The 18,982-nt window shown below is 35.7% G+C and overlaps 1 protein-coding gene across 1 annotated transcript in view; it reads right to left on the minus strand.

The window, feature by feature from the left end:
• Nucleotides 1-18,982, minus strand: part of GPC5 (glypican 5) — a 1,452,106-nt gene that overhangs the window by 965,783 nt on the left and 467,341 nt on the right. Inside the window, exon 6 of the mRNA XM_040487248.1 lies at nt 2,152-2,272. Coding sequence (XP_040343182.1) covers nt 2,152-2,272 — 121 coding nt within the window. The remainder of the gene's footprint in view (nt 1-2,151; nt 2,273-18,982) is intronic.

Raw genomic sequence — 18,982 nt, forward strand, 5'->3', positions numbered from 1 at the left:
AGTTTTATTTTTCCGTCCTGCCCCCCAGTGGCGTATCCTGTACACTCTCTGGAGACTGCTTACCCCACTTCGGAGACCGCTAAAATTTTGCTATATCCCAAGGAGAGAAACCAACTCATCTTAAAGCTCTTTTGATTTTATGACCAGTGAACACTCGAATTTCTGAATAATCTAGATCTGCACACCTTATTACGGTTCATGATGCTAGGAAGTGCTGGCTAGACCAAGGCATTCATTCCTTCAGCCACAGGTTATATTGTTGGCCGCTGGTGATTCAGAGCTGAGTTAACATACCACCCACCTCCACCCTCGCAGCCTTCATCTAATTACTGGTCCAATGATCCAATTCCTCATCCAACGCAGGCCAAACTGAAAGGCTGAAAGGCTCCAGAATTCCTACTGGATTCAGATGAGGCTTCCATTACAACCACAATAAAGTTCAACTGCTCTCTTTTTAAGGCACCACTTCTGGTCTTTTTACTGATTATAACGTCACGCTGCCAGAAACCTCCTGCACAGATATCTCTGTCCCAGCGTCTCTTTCCTAGGAAACCTCAACAATTATGTGTCGAGTTCCTAATAAATTGTTTATGGAGCCACTGGAAATTCAAGAATTAAAATAATACCCTAAATTTTCCTGAATCCCCATTTGGTTCTCACTGAGTCAGGACTAATTTCACCTGGAGGTCTTCTTTGTTTTTTTTTATGAAAAATCAAGTTTCCAAAAATTCCTCCTTTTGAATGCCTGAGCGACATTTACTATTGGGCTTAATATCACTGCTTCTGAGGACAACAGGGTTTGTCCATCTTGATCTCAGCCATTCTGCCTCAGGCTACGGTCTAGTTGATACTGCTCACTACAATACCTCCTTCAGTGTCACTTTAGCTCCTGACACAATCCCACGACCACTGAGGTCCAAGAAATGTCTGAACACTTGGCATAATAACAGCATAAAGGACTCACTTTATCTGGGAAGTGTCTCTCTGAGGGAAGGCTGTGAGGTTTAACTCACTAGTAGATGTGACACCACTTTTCTCTTACACTTTTCTCAATGGAACTTAACTTTCAGTTCTGCCATCCAGGCTGAGAGCTCTGTTTCCCCAAAGCACCAGTCATAGAGTAAGCAAAATACCATTATTGCCTCCTGGACGGGATAAATGTTGGACACAGACCCTGATATCCTCCTTGAATTTCCTTTGATGAAGACACAGACTTTGATAAAAATGCAATCCTAAGAACAGACCCTACATAAACTTAGGTTTTGCAGAGCAACTATGAAAAGCATACCAGTGACTCTAGAATATTTGAATATTAATAGAGTCAGTACTTTAAGTTTGTTATGTTAGTTATTAGAAATAAGAATCAACTATCCATCCAAGGTTCTACTTAGGAAAAATGAAAATATATGTACAGATTGTTATAAAAAGACTAATAGCTAGAAAATAGTCCTTCTTACCCCAAACTCCAACAAATGAAGAATGGAGGGTGGCCTTCACAGCATGTAACATAATATTTGATTCTAACTAAAAGATTAGTTCAGTGAAGTGTTCTTTTGATAGAAATTCTCATGCTTCATATGCTATATGTTAAAAACAGCAGTATATACTCACTTGATGACATATTATTAAAGATAAAACAGAAGTATTTCATAAACCACCAGATTATAGATTATAAGTAGATTATAAGGTAACATGTAAAACGTGATACAGAAAATAAATACAAAAAATGCATATTATTCATTTACGATAACTTTTATAGAAAATGGAACAAAAATCTTCACAGCAAGTCTCAGAGAGTTGCCTGCAAATGACTTACTTGTTCTTTGTTTCCTCTAATTGTCACAGTAGACTCCATGTCTAAAGCTTATTCACTGGGATGAAGGTTATCCTGAGATTTTCATCACATATTAAAATGCTGAGGCTATGTCTCATTTTCACAGATACAGACTGCCCTCCATTGAAATACTACTGTACATTGATTCTTTATGAAAACCGCTCGAATATTTCTAAAACTCTAGATACAAATAATTTATTCCAATACTCACTCTTAAATAGGACTATTAGGATTAACAGATTTATCACATGTAATGGAAAGTGGCCACTTATTATTTACCATTGATTCTACCAATAAATAGAGTTTCAGTCACTTACCTGAATAACGTGCTTTAGTTTATCAATAATTTGATTTATCACAGGATCAGTTCCTCTGACTTTGACTTCGGGATTTCCAGATTGGGCTTTGATTCCATTTCCAACCACACGCTGAGTATAGCTAACAAAATGAAAAGTGGAAGATATATGAGTTAGTAACCTGGTCACAATATGATCTGCCATAACTATTTGAACATATTTGAGTTCAGAATATTGTTCCTTTAAGGGTACATGACAATATACCCTGGCACAGCTACAGTATTTTTTTTTTTGGTAAATGCTTAGCAATGTAAATATAGACTACTCTAATGTTTTTTCTCTCAAAAGACCCAACCAAAGATTGTGTTTTAACATCACTTATCAATATACTAAAGAAAGCTAATACACATTTCACTTTGTTACCAAGTCTTGCTGAATGACACATATGTCTGCATCCATATTATCTGAGTCAACTTACTTCATTTTATATAATATACAAATGAGTCCCAACAATATCTTTTACATATTGGATCAGGAAATTATATATATAATTAAATGTAATTAAATACGTATTTACATAAAACATATATATGTATATATAAATATGTATTTACATTAAATATGTATTCATATACAAATATATTTATATAAAATACACATACATATATTTTACCACACAAGTCAAAATTACAAACATTATAAACAACTAAACTGACAAAATATTTTGCAAGTAGACAAAACACAATCAGCTTTCACCAACATATACCTAAACGAGGGTCTAGTAAATTGTGTTGTATGTAATGGGGTGATTGTATAGGTGGTTAAAGTCATTGCAAATTACTATCTTCCCAAAATGATAATCACACAGTATCAACTTAGTAAGCATACACATGTTTAGATTCATCAGTCACAATCCTAGGAATGAAGGAGAGGTTTAGCATGCTATGGGGATAGCTAGAAGGAACTGTGTATGTCAAGTAAGAGGTAGGAATAACACAGGTAGTAAACACTGAGCATTCAGAAAAGTCCATCTTGACTAAGACACTTGGGGAAACACTAAAGAAGTTAGAGGTTGTGTTAGCCCTTGAAGTATTACGGAAAGAATAGGTCCTAGATGACATAGTTAACGCAAACTCCAGAGCAAAGGATGACATCCCAGCAGGAGAAATGGCAAAGGCATATGAATGACACACACAGTGAAGAATAACTAGGTTTCTATTTGCAAAGAGCACAAATGGGGAAAAGTAAGAGATAGGAGGTCACACCCTGAACATTCCATACTCTCTCCACTTAAGACTTTCCTCTGAGCAATTTGTTTGTTTAAATAAAAGTCATAATAAAGTGGTCTCAGAGACTTTTCAACAAACATTTTCATGTTTAATATAATTTTTCTTCCCTCTATTTGAGCAGACTATCACAACTATCCATATGAACCATCTGTATTTTTCTACAGCAATGGAATCTCTTTGAAAAGATGAAAAGAGAGTCCACTGTTGACAATATGGCGACACAAAAGAATTTTCTTTTTTTATTTTTATTTTTTATTTTTTTTTTAACGTTTATTTATTTTTGAGACAGAGAGAGACAGAGCATGAACGGGGGAGGGGCAGAGAGAGAGGGAGACACAGAATCGGAAACAGGCTCCAGGCTCTGAGCCATCAGCCCAGAGCCCGACGCAGGGCTCGAACTCACGGACCGCGAGATCGTGATCTGAGCTGAAGTCAGATGCTTAACCGACTGCGCCACCCAGGCGCCCCAAGAATTTTCAAGGAATATCCAGCTTCATCCCAAATTTTGCATACACAATGACCAGTTCATAAAAGTGGATCAAACAATTCTTAACTAGATCCTTCCAATTAAATGATGGAATTGTGGGGGGCACCTGGGTGGTACAGTCAGTTGAGTGTCCGACTCTTGATCTCTGCTCAGTAGATGGTGTGCATTGATGGTGCAGAGCCTGCTTGGGATTCTGTCTCTCTTCCTGTCTGCCCCTACCCTGCTGTACACATGCTCACTCTTGCTCTCTCTCTCAAAATAAATAAATAGACTTTAAAAAAAATGTAAACAAAAATGATGGAACTTTTTCATATTGATAATATCAATTGGACATGACAAAAATAATGATATTAATAAATCTTTTTTATTTTAAAACAACCTTGAACCCACTTCTTCAGGCAGAAATAGAAGGTACAGAGTTATGCATTCCAGTATACATTAGACACTGTCAATATGTGCCAATAACCAGTGGTAGAAGGAAACCAAGCCCACAAATCTATTAATGTGTAATAATATTTTTTACTTAGGAGGAATTGAGTAAAATCTAAATATTAAGCTTTTCTTAACTCCTCTATAGCACTATTATATTTTTCTTCAAAATATTTCAAGCAGATTGCACATGTGGCTCCTTTATTAATGTACTATTAACAATAATGAGTAATATGAATACATAAATAGACAAATGCATGTTTATCATTCAGGCATTGTTTTAAATACTTCCTTTGTAGTTTGTCACTTTATTCACATGATAATCATTTGTTGTGGTCATGAGAATGTGCCTATAGACCTCAAACTACTGGAAGTTTAATTGCCTAAAGATACATGGGCTTTGCTCTGAAATCTATTTCTGCATCTGCCCCCAACCAGTGACTGAGAGCAGCAGAGCTAATAAGCAGGGCCATCACTAGAAGACACAGGGCTCCTCTGGTGACCAAGTTTGTCTCAGGATTCCCTGAAACCCTTGCTAACCTTTCTTAGGCTGCACTACATGGTAGAATGCTTTCACTCAACCTTTTTACCATCCCCTTCACTCTGGGTCATACGTGCTTCATGACTAACAGCTTTTCCAGCTTTACTCAGTGTCCACCCCATTTACTCCGATAGATATTTCCTTTAATAAATCCTCTTGTGTTTAATCCCTTTTTGGCATCTGCTTCTTAGAGAACCCAGATTAATACATCATATAATTTTTATACTGTAAGTATTCCTACTCTATAGATTGAGGATCTAGGATCTGAATAGGTTAAGTAACTTTCCCAAAGGCAACATTTTGTTAAGTGTGCAGCAAGGGTATGAATCCAGGGAACATGAGGTCCAAAATACAATCACTCAAAAATTATTAATGAAAACTCCTGAAATCAACTAAGATAAATTGGGATACAATTAGCTTGGTGCAAAGTGTTTATTTGTTTGTTTGTTTTAATCATTTCTTCTTTTTTTCTGTAACTACAGCATTTTCAAAAGTTTTACTATTTATAATTAGGAAAGAATGTACTATTTTCCTCAAAGATCCCAAAGAACAGTTGTATATTACCAGCTGGTGGGGTGAAAAGAAACTAATAGACTTCAAGTGTGCTCTAAGATTTTCCTGTTTGGGACACCTGGCTGGCTCAGTCAGTTAAGCATCTGACTTCGGCTCAGGTCATGATCTCACAGTTTGTGAGTTGGAGCCCTGCATCGGGCTCTGTGTTAACAGCTTGGAGCCTGGAGCCTGCTTCAGGATCTCTGTCTCCTCTCTCTCTCTCTCCCCTTCCTCTGCTCATGCTCTATCTGTCTCTCTCTCTCTCTCTCTCAAAAATAAAAAAAAATTTTTTTAATTAAAAAAAATATTTTCCTATTTCTCTAGAAACACAGACAAAGTGAGTAATGGAAAGTTAGTCTTGTATCTTAATTTTAAATACAGTAAATTCTTGAACAACACACGTTTGGACTTCCCTCAGTCCACTAATACATAAATTTTGTTTTTCAATAAATACAATATTATAAATATACTTTTGCTTCCTAATTATTTTCTTAATAACATTTTTATTTTCTCTAGCTTACTTTACTGTAAGTATAGTTAGTATGTAATACATATAATATACAAAATATGTGTTAACTGACTGCTTATGTTATTGGTAAGGCTTCTGGTCGACAGTAGGCTATTTGTAGTTTGGGGAAAGTCAAAGGTCATATGTTGATTTTTGATTATGCTCATAACCTCCACATTCTTCAATGATCAACTGTAAACTGTTACTTGGTTTATGGTTCGTGGGTTCGAGCCGTGCATCAGGCTCTGGACTGATGGCTTGGAGCCTGGAGCCTGCTTTATAATCTGTGTCTCCCTCTCTCTCTGCCCCTCTCCCACTTATGCTCTGTCTCTCTCTCAAAAATAACATTAAAAAAAAGATGTAGGAATGTCATGTTACTTAAATCTGAAGAATATCTCATTTTTTATTCTTAACTGTCACTGTTGATAACACAGATAAATGTTATCACAAATACAATTGATCAAGAATCTCATTCCAAACTAGTGTCTTATAGAATAGTTCAGGATCACTATTCTTATTTATTGTTTAAATAAGGAAAAAGTCTGCAGCAGGCCATTTAAGATACTTCAAGTGAAATATAAGTTTTAAAAATAAGTTCTTCTTTTCTGTTTTTGTAAGGTTAAGGAGAACCACAATGCAATAGCTGTTCATACATACCAGAATGGTTTAAATGAAAAAGACAGATGATACCAGGAGGAACTGGAGCCTCTTCTGGTGGGTGAGAGTATAAACCAATCAATGTAAACCACTACTTGACATGTATTTTAAAGCTAACATATCCCGTGGCCCAGAGGATATACTCAACAATGTTTACCAAAAGACAGGTATAAGAACACTCAGGGAAGTCCTACTCAAAATAGCCCCAAACTGGACACAATCTCAATGTTCATAAACATTAACATGGGAAAATAAATGGTCATATATTTATATAATGATATATGATACAGCAATGAGAATGAATGAATGACAACTATACTCAAAATCTTATATAAGCTAAATGTGGCATGAAAAAAGCAAGATATGGAACATATTCTATTACCCCATCTATAAAAGTTTAAAAATGAGTCAATAATGTTCTAAATCACCATAACTGCTACTCTAGAAGATACGGTCTAGAAGGTTGAAGGGGCTCCCTGGAGTTCTAGTAATATGTTTCTTGATTTGGGACCTGGTTACATAACAATGCTCATTTTGTATAAATAAAAAAAACAAAAACAAAAAACGCTGAATTGTAGAGTTAAGGTTTGAATATTTTACTATATGTGTGTATTTTCAACCTAAATAAAACACATTAAAAACCTCCTTGCTCTTTTTTCCTTAATATGTATACAATAGACAAATTGTCTCTGAACCATGTATAAATAAAAGATCCACGCAGGTATTTTTAACATGGTCTAAATGGTGGTGTCATCACTAAATTAGTAATTTAGGAGCCTAGATTGATATAAAAACTTACTCCCTGCAGCCTTGCCTTTGTATGCAAAAATATGGTTTCTAAATAAATAAATATTTTTCTAACAAAGAGTTTGAGTTTTTTATTATGAAATTTTAATAAATCATTAATCACATTTTCCTTCTAATGTACAAGTAATGGATAAAACATTTCAAGGATCCCTATAGAGGTTTCTCAACTTGAAAAATTGCTTGCATTTCAACTAGAAAAAGGGAATAAAACACACACCCACCAAAAAGGCCAATTTTTTGTTAGAGAAGTAGCAGACCCACCATCTGTGCTGATTTCTTCTAAGCAGGTCTGGTAATGGATGACAGCAACTTAATAGGGATACTCACTCCCCAAGTAAAACTTGCTTTTCATTAAAATGGAAAAAAGGCAAGCACTGACGTTATTTACATTCTATAAAGATATTTTAAAATGATGATTAACAAGATTCCAATTCTCTATGTGTTCAACATATGAAATATTAAAAAGAAGTGTTATTAAATCTACACACAGTATGTCATTAGGAAATCATTTCTCCAGACTCTACCAACATTTCTTATTTGAAATTCATGTCATGCCCTACTAGTTGGTATTAATTTTACTTTATTTAGAACACAGAATTTGTTTCAGATGCACATCAAAAGTATGGTATTTTGATGTGTGCTCACATAATTTCTGGGGGACAAATATTTGGAATCTGACCCTGGAATGCATTACAAATCAGTTCAAGTGGTCTGAGAAGTCTTTGATAACTTCACTGGGTCAAGACATAAGAACTTCAAAATTTATACGAAATGAGAAAAACACTTGATCAGGGACTTTCTCTTTTTAACATGTCACCATCTTTGTTAGAGTTTTAAGACTGAGAATGGGGACCATGTTGGTGGTGGTGGTTTAGCAATAACAGTAGTAATAGGTGTTTTGTTTGTTTGCTTGTTTGCTACTTTTTTTGTATGATCTGGTTAGGTGATTGTATATTAAAATTCCTTCAATTTCCAGAGTTTTGAGTCTTCTAAAATCTAGGAGGCAAAACACTGTGTGTTTTTGGCTCTGGTAAATATGTTGCCATCCTGGGTAAAAAAGTGTGGGAAGGACATTACATGTATTCATCAATGAACCTCTTTTTTGACAACAAATTGTCCTTTCAAATAATTTCTGGGCCTCCCTTCCTGGTTCTGGCAGCAAATGTGAAAGTAAGTAGCACTGGTATTTTTGTGTGTAAATTTTCATCAAATATTTGGGTGACACTGAATACCGCTGCTGACTGCTGCTTTATGTACAGGCAGCTTCTGTATAGCACTTTTCCTCTACAGTGAAGGTCTTAATCTTTGAAATCTCAGAACAAAAAGAAGTCATATGATTGATTTTATGTGCCAGGTTTATGGGGCTAACCTTTCATGGTAGGTAAGAGGCTTACAGGGGATTTAGAAAATAGAGACATCTGTAGAATCAATTCAAAATGATTAAACCTTTTGTGATTACACTATCTCATTTCAATTGCTGAGCCACAAACTATTTATAAGTTAATCTCTACCATTTATTTGGCTTTATAATTATAGATAATGTCTAAATTTGAGATCTATGTTTCTGAACCTAAATAATGAAGTCAAAATAAATATATATCTTAGAGACCTTATTGTGTTATCATTACTTATAGGTAATTAATTTCCTGATGCAGGGGCGCCTGGGTGGCGCAGTCGGTTAAGCGTCCGACTTCAGCCAGGTCACAATCTCGTGGTCCGTGAGTTCGAGCCCCGCGTCGGGCTCTGGGCTGATGGCTCAGAGCCTGGAGCCTGTTTCCGATTCTGTGTCTCCCTCTCTCTCTGCCCCTCCCCCGTTCATGCTCTGTCTCTCTCTGTCCCCAAAAAAATAAATAAACGTTGAAAAAAAAATTAAAAAAAAAAAATTTCCTGATGCAGATATTGTATTTCTGATACCTTATGGATAACAATCGTTAACATTATTTTAATAAGGCAACGTCATGCTTTGTATGGTAGCCAACGAAGAATGTTTATCAGATCCCTGCCATAAATAAAATACGAACATGTTTAGAAAAAGCAAGAAAGCAAGAACTCATTAAAGAATGGATATCAATCAATTTTCCGCCTAACTTCAGTCGGCAAGGCATGTATTTGTGCTTGTCAGTTTAGCCAGGTAATCACAGGTTTCAAGATATTTTATAAGATAAGCAGCTGTGTGAACCTGCAAAATATTTGCACATGAGAAACTAGTGACTATACATGCAAAACCAGTGGTGTTCTGAAGGCTATCACTTTGACAAACGTTGATTACCTGATAAAAATTGTATTAAAAGTAAACTTCCCCCCATGTAAAAAAAAAAAAAATAGTACATTCCTTACATGATTTCTTTTCTCCTAACCCCTCCCTAATCTTACCAAGAAAAGATCAATATCTTAATTATAGCAAAAGCTCTGTTTTTATGGTTTAAAATTTTTGAATTAAAAATTCAAAGCAAGTAATAATAAACCTTTGGTTTGTTTAATTAATTATCCTCATTTTCTTCAAGGTAACTGTCAAATTTAAAATGATCACTTCCAACTACCATCAACTGCACATACTGTTATATGAATTATGAAATGTTATACTAACTTCTGTTTCCCAGGCACACATTTCAAAATTAAATTCTTCTCAGTAAGAGACAAGCTATCTTTCATGGATTTATGATAGCTGATAATCATCATTTTGTACTGATTTTCTGTCTCCCTTCACTGTTTGCTATCAATATATGAAAGTAAAATGTTATTGTCTGAGTACTAATAAATTAAATACTATTAGAGCCAAAAAAATGACGTGAAATTGTTTAAGGTATAAATTTCATTTAACCAAACTTGTATTAGACATCACTAAATCCTAAAAGTTCCCAGAATCTTATACAGCCTGTTTTGGTATTTTTTAAATGTAATTGACACCAACATTAATTAAATTTCAGATATAAAACTATCAACTGCATCATAAATACTTTAAAATTAGGCACAAGATACAATATCTAAGACTACCAACGTATCATCCAAATGAAACACTTAGGTACTTCTTACTAATAGATACCATAATAAAATCAGAGAGAAAGAACCTCTGAATTTCAGACTATACTAGGTTACTAGTACCACCACTAGGTTCCTAGGGCCACCATATTCACCCCACTACACAGAGTATTATAAAGAAACTGGAAGCTACCTGCATGAAAACAAATTTCCCCTTGAACTTTAATTAATCAATAGACTTTACATATAAACCTCTATCCTTGAAGTCATAATCTATTTTATTCTAGGGAAATTTTATTTACTACAAAATAATATTTATATTTCTCAAATACAGCTCTCAAATTATAGCTTGGGTTTTTTTCATTACAATTCAGTTATCCTTAAGGAAAATAATCACCTTTGGAAATTTTCAGTACCTAGTATCTAGCATTTCCTGTAATCTAAATAATTTTCATCTTACTAGCAAAAGTAAACAATGCTATTGATAATTTCCTGTGTTCCAAATTCATACAAACAGGAAATAGAATCTTAAAATATGATTTGTTCTCCTCTTAAGCAGCAGCCCAACCACCTGCCCTGAATGTAAACTTTCCCTGAAAGCTATGAAGGGCTAGTTTATCATGAAGGTGTTGACGGTTGATTCTTTGGGGACCCATATAAGCACACAGAATAAATTTTAATCATACTTAATGCTAATGTGGTAGCAAGGCTGTGACAATATTCAAATGTGACTAATTTCATTGAATTAGCTGTACTCAGTAAGCTAAACTTCATTGCTTAAATCTATATAAATGCCTCAAAAGAAATAATTAAGCTCATCTCCTTTCTATTTATTTTTTTGTTGATGCTTAAGAGTGAAAAGATTTTAACCGAGATCTTTTGTCTGCTTGGTTTTTGTTTTTATTTAGCAATCAGTTCTCCTGTTTTATCACCATAAGACTATGTGGGTACTTAGCAGGTTGCTGAAGACAGCACTCTGCTTTCAAAAAGAAATACACCTATTCCAGGAATATAGTACTTGGCATTCAGCTCTTGGCCTATAGCCTAATAGATCTGTTGTCTGTCTTTAGTGACAGTCACATAAATTTAAAGCTGGAGAGGACCCTAGAGGTCATCTAGTCCAACTGAACCATGTTTTAAAACAAATGAAGAGGTATGTTTATTTCATCATTTTGTACCTATGTACTGTATATTTCCAGAAAAGCCTTTGAGACAGCTTAAAATAAAAGGCATAGACACTATAAAACAAGGGCACAATGACAGAATAATGAAGAGAGGCAGATGACAATTATAAAAGAAGACCTAGTAAAGAGACACTACACTTCAGCCTAAAACTTAGCCCTAAGCCTCTTGATGGTAAAGGCTAAAAGGAAACCCAGAATTCAAATAGCTCTTATTAGTTAATGAAAGTGGTATTTGCAAATGTCAACAGCCACTTTTGTTTTGTTTTGTTTTGTTTTGTTTTGTTTTGCTTTTGGTATCCCTAAACTCTCAAGCACAGCACTTGAGTCCTTAAGTAACAGACAATGAACAATACAACCAAAATTATCTTGAATAGCAATTTCAAAGGTTCCAAAGATATAAGTACACATGATCCTTTTTTATATGAATCTTTGTTAAGAGCTGTCTGTGTGATATTAGATTTTAGTTCTGAACAAGCATTTCTCCTGGGGCTTGGTTATCTGACTTGGTGAAAAATGTAGCCTTGGAGAACTTAGAAGAGCAGATGGTTAATATTTCCCTGAATTTACTTTTGTTTTTAATTGATATTTCATTTCACCACTCACAAGGAATATATTCTCTGGATAATGTATTGAAGCACCATAAACAAAGACTCTCAAGGTCAAAGGGACTTGAGATAGATCAGAAAGCAGAGGTCTGGTCTGAAGAGCTGCATGCATGGTCTCTACTGTACTACACGGCAAATAGGAACACGACAAGCAATTTACCAATAAATAAACACCAATGAGAGGGGAAGAGTGGGTGTAATGGCACGACACATTTTAACTGACAGTTAAATGTTTTCTAATAGATTTATACATCCTACATTTAATGGGATCATTTTCTTTTCTCTTCCATCACTTTTCAAAACATGTAGCTTGTTGCTTTGTAGAGGAAATTATTTGGTAGATTCAATTTCCAAAGTTTAAAACAGGCCCATCATCAATGTTCTATGAATTCGATGGTCTTGATGTTTTGATGGTCTTGAATGTATTGGACGGTTCATATATTTTTGGATAGGGATGGGAGCCTGTCAAGGAGGTCAAAAAGTCTGCATTTTGTAGCTCTTATTATGAACACTTCTCGTCTGCTCTTATCTTACCATAATCGCACAAATTAGTTAGGAATTAATAAAAGCCAGGCATAATCACAAAGAACTAAATGGATAAAAATGTTTATATATACTTTATTTGTATTTTCAATAACAAGAACTTGGAGTTCTGGGCCCATGGAAGAGATTTCAAGTTTTGAAGATTTGTAAATCTCCATTCTTAACAAAAATAACCCAGCAATAATTAGTATTTAGAAAGCAATTAGAATTGGAGCCTAACACGTCAGTTTTAATCTCCAGTTTCAATCTTGTCTCTGATGCCAACTTGAAGTTCTGTCCAACTATTCTATTTTGCGGTCTGTTGAATCTCGAAATACAAATCGATAGGTTTCAAATCATAGTTATTATGAAGAGCAAGAAGGAGGTGAAGATGGGGAAATAACTAAGCTTTTTGTCCATACTTCATCTTAACTAGACCATAGCCAACTTTCTGTTATCACACAGTCCTGAGAAAACAGTCCACTTGCATAACAGAATTTAATGTGTCCACTTGCATATATGAGAAAATTTCTCTTCCAGCTATTTTTTGGCGAACTCAGCTGTGCTGTGCAGAAAACAGCTGGACTTAGTTCCACAGACAGAACTATACATGCCCAGGGACTTTTAGATCCCCAACAACTGTATATACCCCAGAAACACATTTGGCTGACTCACTATATGAAAAATATGCATACACAGAATACAGGACATTTCTGATAGCCTCCAGAGTCCAAATAGAAGGGGTATTTCTGGCCCAGATGACTTAGAGATTCCACACCTTTGGGAAAATGTGGCCAATCTCTCCCTCACTCTCTTTACTTCCCTTCTTCTTATCTTTTCTCAGTCACTTAAATGATTTCTGCCACATCTCTCAGGGTTTACACACTCCATCCTCCCTGCCTGGAAAGTTCTGTACCTTTAGACCCTTTCCTCAGTCAGCTGCACTAAACATCAAAAAGATTTTTGCAGTAATGATTCATTTAAGGATTTTGAGATTACCCTAAATTATCTGGGTGAGTCCCAAATGCAGTCACCTATATCTCCTTAAATGGCAGACAGAGGGAGATTTCTTTCTAAAGGAAGGGAGAGAAGATGACAGTGGGATCACAAGTCAGGGGTCACAGTGACGCAGCCACAAGCCTAGAAACTCCAGAAGCTGGAAGAGGCAAGGGATGGATTCTCCCTAGAGCCATTAGAGGGAGTTTGGTCTGGCCAATAATTTGATTTTGGCCCAGTGATATGAATTTCAGACTTCTGAACTATTAGAGAATACGTTTTTGTGGTTTTAAGTTTCTCAGTGGTAATCTGTTACAGCAGCCACAGGAAACTAATACAACCACCAACTTGGGTATCTCCTGTGTTATTTGCTCTCACTTCAGCTATTGCTTGCTAATACCTCGTTTTCTGGGATGCATGTATCATCACTGTAATTAAGTAATTAATTCACAAGGATGTGTTTAATGTCTGTAACTCCCTTCTAGACTGTAAATCCTTAAGGTCAACTAGCGTGTCTGTCCTAATCATCCTCTAGTTCCAGGGCTTGGCAACATGTTTGTAATATGAGAGCTCATATCTGTATCAGAGTGAATGTAGGACAGATACAAAAGTAAACTAAAAAATCATTTTCAGGCAGTAGTTTATCTTTCCCAGAACTGTTCCTTATAAAAGTGATGACTCACTTCTAAACATTCCTGAATTTGGTAACAAATTCTAGGAATATGAAGTTCATTTTAATGCTGATTTGATCAAGCTTTAAATAGCTTCTGATAGTCTATAATGGAGTCCGACCCAAGACCCCATTAGTAAAGAAAAAGAAAGAAATTAGGAAAACATAACAAACAACATGAACAACACGAAACGTTAAAACTGATACTCAATATATGGATTATAAGAACGATTAAGTCATCCTATCCATATTTTATTTCATAAGACAGAAGAATTTCCTCCTTATAAAAGCCATATAAGATGGTAGTTGGCTCTCCATAGCCTATTCTCTGAGTCACTCTTGCAGCATCCCAGAGAATGTTCCTCTATTGTCCCAGTCCTGTTTCTTGAGGGGCCAGAGACTAGCCACTCCCACATAATTCATAATGTGAAGCCTCCTTAGGAGACAGTAGCTATAATAAAAGAACATGATGCATTAGGGGCCTGCTGGGCTTTGTTCCCTCAAGAAAGCCTTGTTGGGGGGGAGGCAGTATGATACGGGTGCTAGAAGCAAATCATTACCTGAGTGATGAGAGCTTAATCACATAAGTTTCCCAGAATCCTTCTCTCCCTCTGCTGCTTCCCCCACTACCCTAACATGAAATCAGCCTCTTTTTCTTTTCCCTTCTCTTCCACAAGTTACAAATTGCTATTTATTAGTACAATGGAATTTGAATGAAGTTTAGGGAAAAATGGAGAGAGATTATAAAGCAAAACAGGGAACTACTGATAAACAAGTGGCCTGCACTATACCAATAGGCTATTTAAAATTAATGCCCATTCTGATAAAGGGTTAGTATCCAAAATCTATAAAGAACTTATCAAACCCAACACCCCAAAACCAAATAATCCAGCTATGAAATGGGCAAAAGACATGGATAAACAGTTTTCCAAAGAAGACATCCAGATGGCTAATAGACACATGAAAAATGCTCAATATCAATCATCATCAGGGAAATACAAATCAAAACCATGATGAGATACCACCCCACATCTGTCAGAATGGCTAACATTAACACAAGAAACAACAGGTGTTGACTAGTGTATGGAGAAAGGGGAACTCTCTTACACTGTTGATGGTAATGCAAAGTGGTGCAGCTATCCTGGAGAACATTATGAAAGTTCCTCACAAGGTTAAAAACAGAACGACCCTATGATCTAGCAATTGTATTACTAGGTATTTACCCAAAGGTTACAAAAATACAGATTCAAAGGGGTACATGCACCCTGACTGTTGTAGCAGCATTATCAACAATATGTAAATTAGGAGAGAGACAAATGTACATCAATTGATGAATGGATAAAAAGAGATGGTGTATATAATTTGTGTGTGTGTGTATGTGTATATATATGTATATATACATATACACATATATATATATACACACACACTTGTATATATATATACTGTGGTGTATACATATACTATATAACAGAATATATAAATATGTTATATATGTGTATATGTACGGATATATGATATATTTACACAGATGGTATATATACATATATATAATGTGTATATACATATAAAATGTGATATATGTAAATATATATAATATATATAATGGAATATTACTCAGCCATCAAAAAGAATGAAATTGTGCCATTTGCAACAACATGGATGGAACTTGAGTGTATTATGCTAAGTGAAATAAGCCAGTAAGAGAAAGACAAATAGCATATGATTTCACTCATATGTGGAATTTAAGAAACTAAACAGATGAACATAGGAGAAGGGGAAAAAAAAGAGAGGGAAGAAAACCTAAGAGACTCTTAATGATAGAGAACAAACTGAGAGTTGATGGAGGGAGGTGGATAGGGAATGGGCTGGATGGGTGATGGGCACTTGTTGTAATGAGTTCTGGCTGTTGAATATAAGTGATGAGTCACTGAATTCTACTCCTGAAACCAATATTGCACTGAATGTTAACTAACTAGGATTTATATAAAAAACTGAAATAAAAAAATTAATATCCAAATAAATACAGCCCTCCTTTAGAATTCCTCATCAGAAAGCAGTAACATGTATAACCTGTAATAAGTACTCATTCTTATATGAGTACCCCAGTCCCCACTATATGTCCATGCTGAGTACAATAACATGTTTGGTACCTTGAAGCAGACAGATTAAACAGGTTTCAACTTAGCCTAGTTGAGCTGTTCCAATAAATGCTTGCTGGCCACTGGGAGGAGTTATGTCTATCAACTTGCTCTCCAGTTTACGGCAAAAAGTAGCTCATCTCAAAGGTAAACAAATTAATGGAAAAATGGTTATTATTTTTTGATGTTAGACCCTGATTTTGGATAAACATCACTACCTTCTAGATAAAGAGAGTGGGGAAAATAAAACAGAAAGCGCGCGCGCGCGCGCACACACACACACACACACAATTAAAAATCATGCTGTAGAAAAGGGAAAGGGAACATCATGTTCTCATAATAAAGACTCAGGGAGAAGGAATATCCCTTAAAAAGATTTAACTGTGGAACCAGAAGGAATATTTAGAAAATTGCTTTGAAGTACTTAAACTATGAAGAATGTGTAGAAAGGCAAGTCATTTATGAAATAGAACAAAGTTAAAATGACAAAATGGCAAAATGAGAGATGCCTGAGATTAGGAGGTTTATAGGAAAACTAACATGCAGTAGCAGAATTTCCAACCACAAAGAAATACATGGGCAAGAAAACTGATACAGTGAAAAGTTCAAGTGGTAATGGAATCACAGCCCTGGGGGGAAAAGAGAAAGATAAAACAATGACAGAGAAATGGTATGTGGGAATGCCAGAGACTGGAGTTTCAACTCAAAAACCATTTGTGTACCTGAGAAACAAGACCAACTCATTCTGAAACAATAATCAAAACTATAACTGAAACATGAAGACTAAAATGACTAATCAGTTAGTAGAGGCAGTGGTAGGAAAACAATGAAGCGTGACCCATATTTAGATAGAAACTAGCCAAACTCCAGAAATTAAAAAAAAATGTCCAGGGGCGCCTGGGTGGCTCAGTCAGTTAAGCGTCTGACTTTGGCTCAGGTCATGATCTCACAGTTTGTGAGTTCGAGCCCCACATCGGGCTCTGTGCTGACAGCTCAGAGCCTGGAGCCTCTTCAGATTCTGTCTTTCTCTCTCTCTCTTTGCCTCTCACTGGCTCTCAAAAATAAATAAACATTAAAAAAATTTTTTAAAATACATAAAAATTTTTAAAATGTCCATCTTATATATAGACAGAAAACAACAACATTAGCCACAGCAAAAACAACAGCAACAAAGAGTCCTTTAAAAATAATTATGTCAGGCTTGCTTTGGACCTTTCTTCTGCTGCATTAACATATTCAAAGACACGGCACTTTTAAAAGGATAAGACTACCAAGAATATACCTATTAGGTTGTCTTTCTCCAGGCTGACTGAGAGATATTCTATATATTCTACTGATTTATCTTTCTAATAATTACTCAAGGGCATATGGGTATATACTGGGGAAAAACAATAAAAATTAAAGTTTTAAGAGCCAGGAAATTGTAAATCCAAAATCCTGAGACAATTGACTCAATTAATTATAAATCTAGGGTGTCTTGGTGGCTCAGTCCATTAAGCATCTGACTATTGATGTTGGCTCAGGTCATGATCTCATGGTACATGGGATCAAGCACTGAATCAGGCTCTGCAAAGTCAGTGCGTAGCCTGCTTGGGATTCTCTCTCTTCATCTCTCTCTGCTCCTCCCCCGCTCACCCTCTCTCTCTCAAAATAAATAAAATAAACTTAAAATATATATTTAAACTTAATTTTACATATCTTATAATTGTTTGCCACCATAATATTCTTAAAGTAACACTGGAAGAGAACATAAAATATTTTATAAATGCAATTATATTTCACATTCCAATAGTAGATATTAAGAATTTTAGGGTCAAAGAGAAGGAAAAGCTTTCTATACCCCTCATCTAACACTGTGAGCTCAAGAGATACCACTAAAAATTCTTTTAGGCTCTAATCAGTGTCCGGACTCACACCACAGATAACCTCTTCCAACCTGATCACTGTAGTCTGGTCCATGCCTATTCCCTCATCTGATGATTACAAAAAACTCTTAACTAGTCTCCCAGCTTCTGCCATGAACCCCCTTCAGCTATTCCTAACACAACGCCAGAAAGATATTATTAAACATAATTCATATCATGTTACTCCTCTGCTTAAAACCTTTCAATGGAGGCCATCTCAGTTATAAGAAAAGACAGTCTTTACAATGGTCTACAAGACCCTTTCTCCATAATCTGCCTCATCTCCTTTATTTTTCTATCAGCTACTGATACTCTTCCCTCATTAGGCTCCAACCACACTGGTTTCAAAGATGGTACTCTCAGCCTAGTCCACATGCTTCCGATTCAGGGTCTTGGTACAAGCTACCTTCTCCCCAGAATGCTCTTTCCTCAGAAGAGCATGATCCCTCCTCATCTCTTTCAAGTCTCTCCTTAAATGCCTGGCACCTGATATACAATCGCCATGTCTGGCAGTTTTAAAAATGGCCTCAAAATAGGTTGACACCAAGTGATGGGTCTGTGTCCCCTTACCATGAACCGGA

The sequence above is a fragment of the Herpailurus yagouaroundi genome, unplaced genomic scaffold (genome assembly GCF_014898765.1).
Source record: "Herpailurus yagouaroundi ecotype Mexico unplaced genomic scaffold, PumYag 164, whole genome shotgun sequence".
Lineage (NCBI taxonomy): Eukaryota > Metazoa > Chordata > Mammalia > Carnivora > Felidae > Herpailurus > Herpailurus yagouaroundi.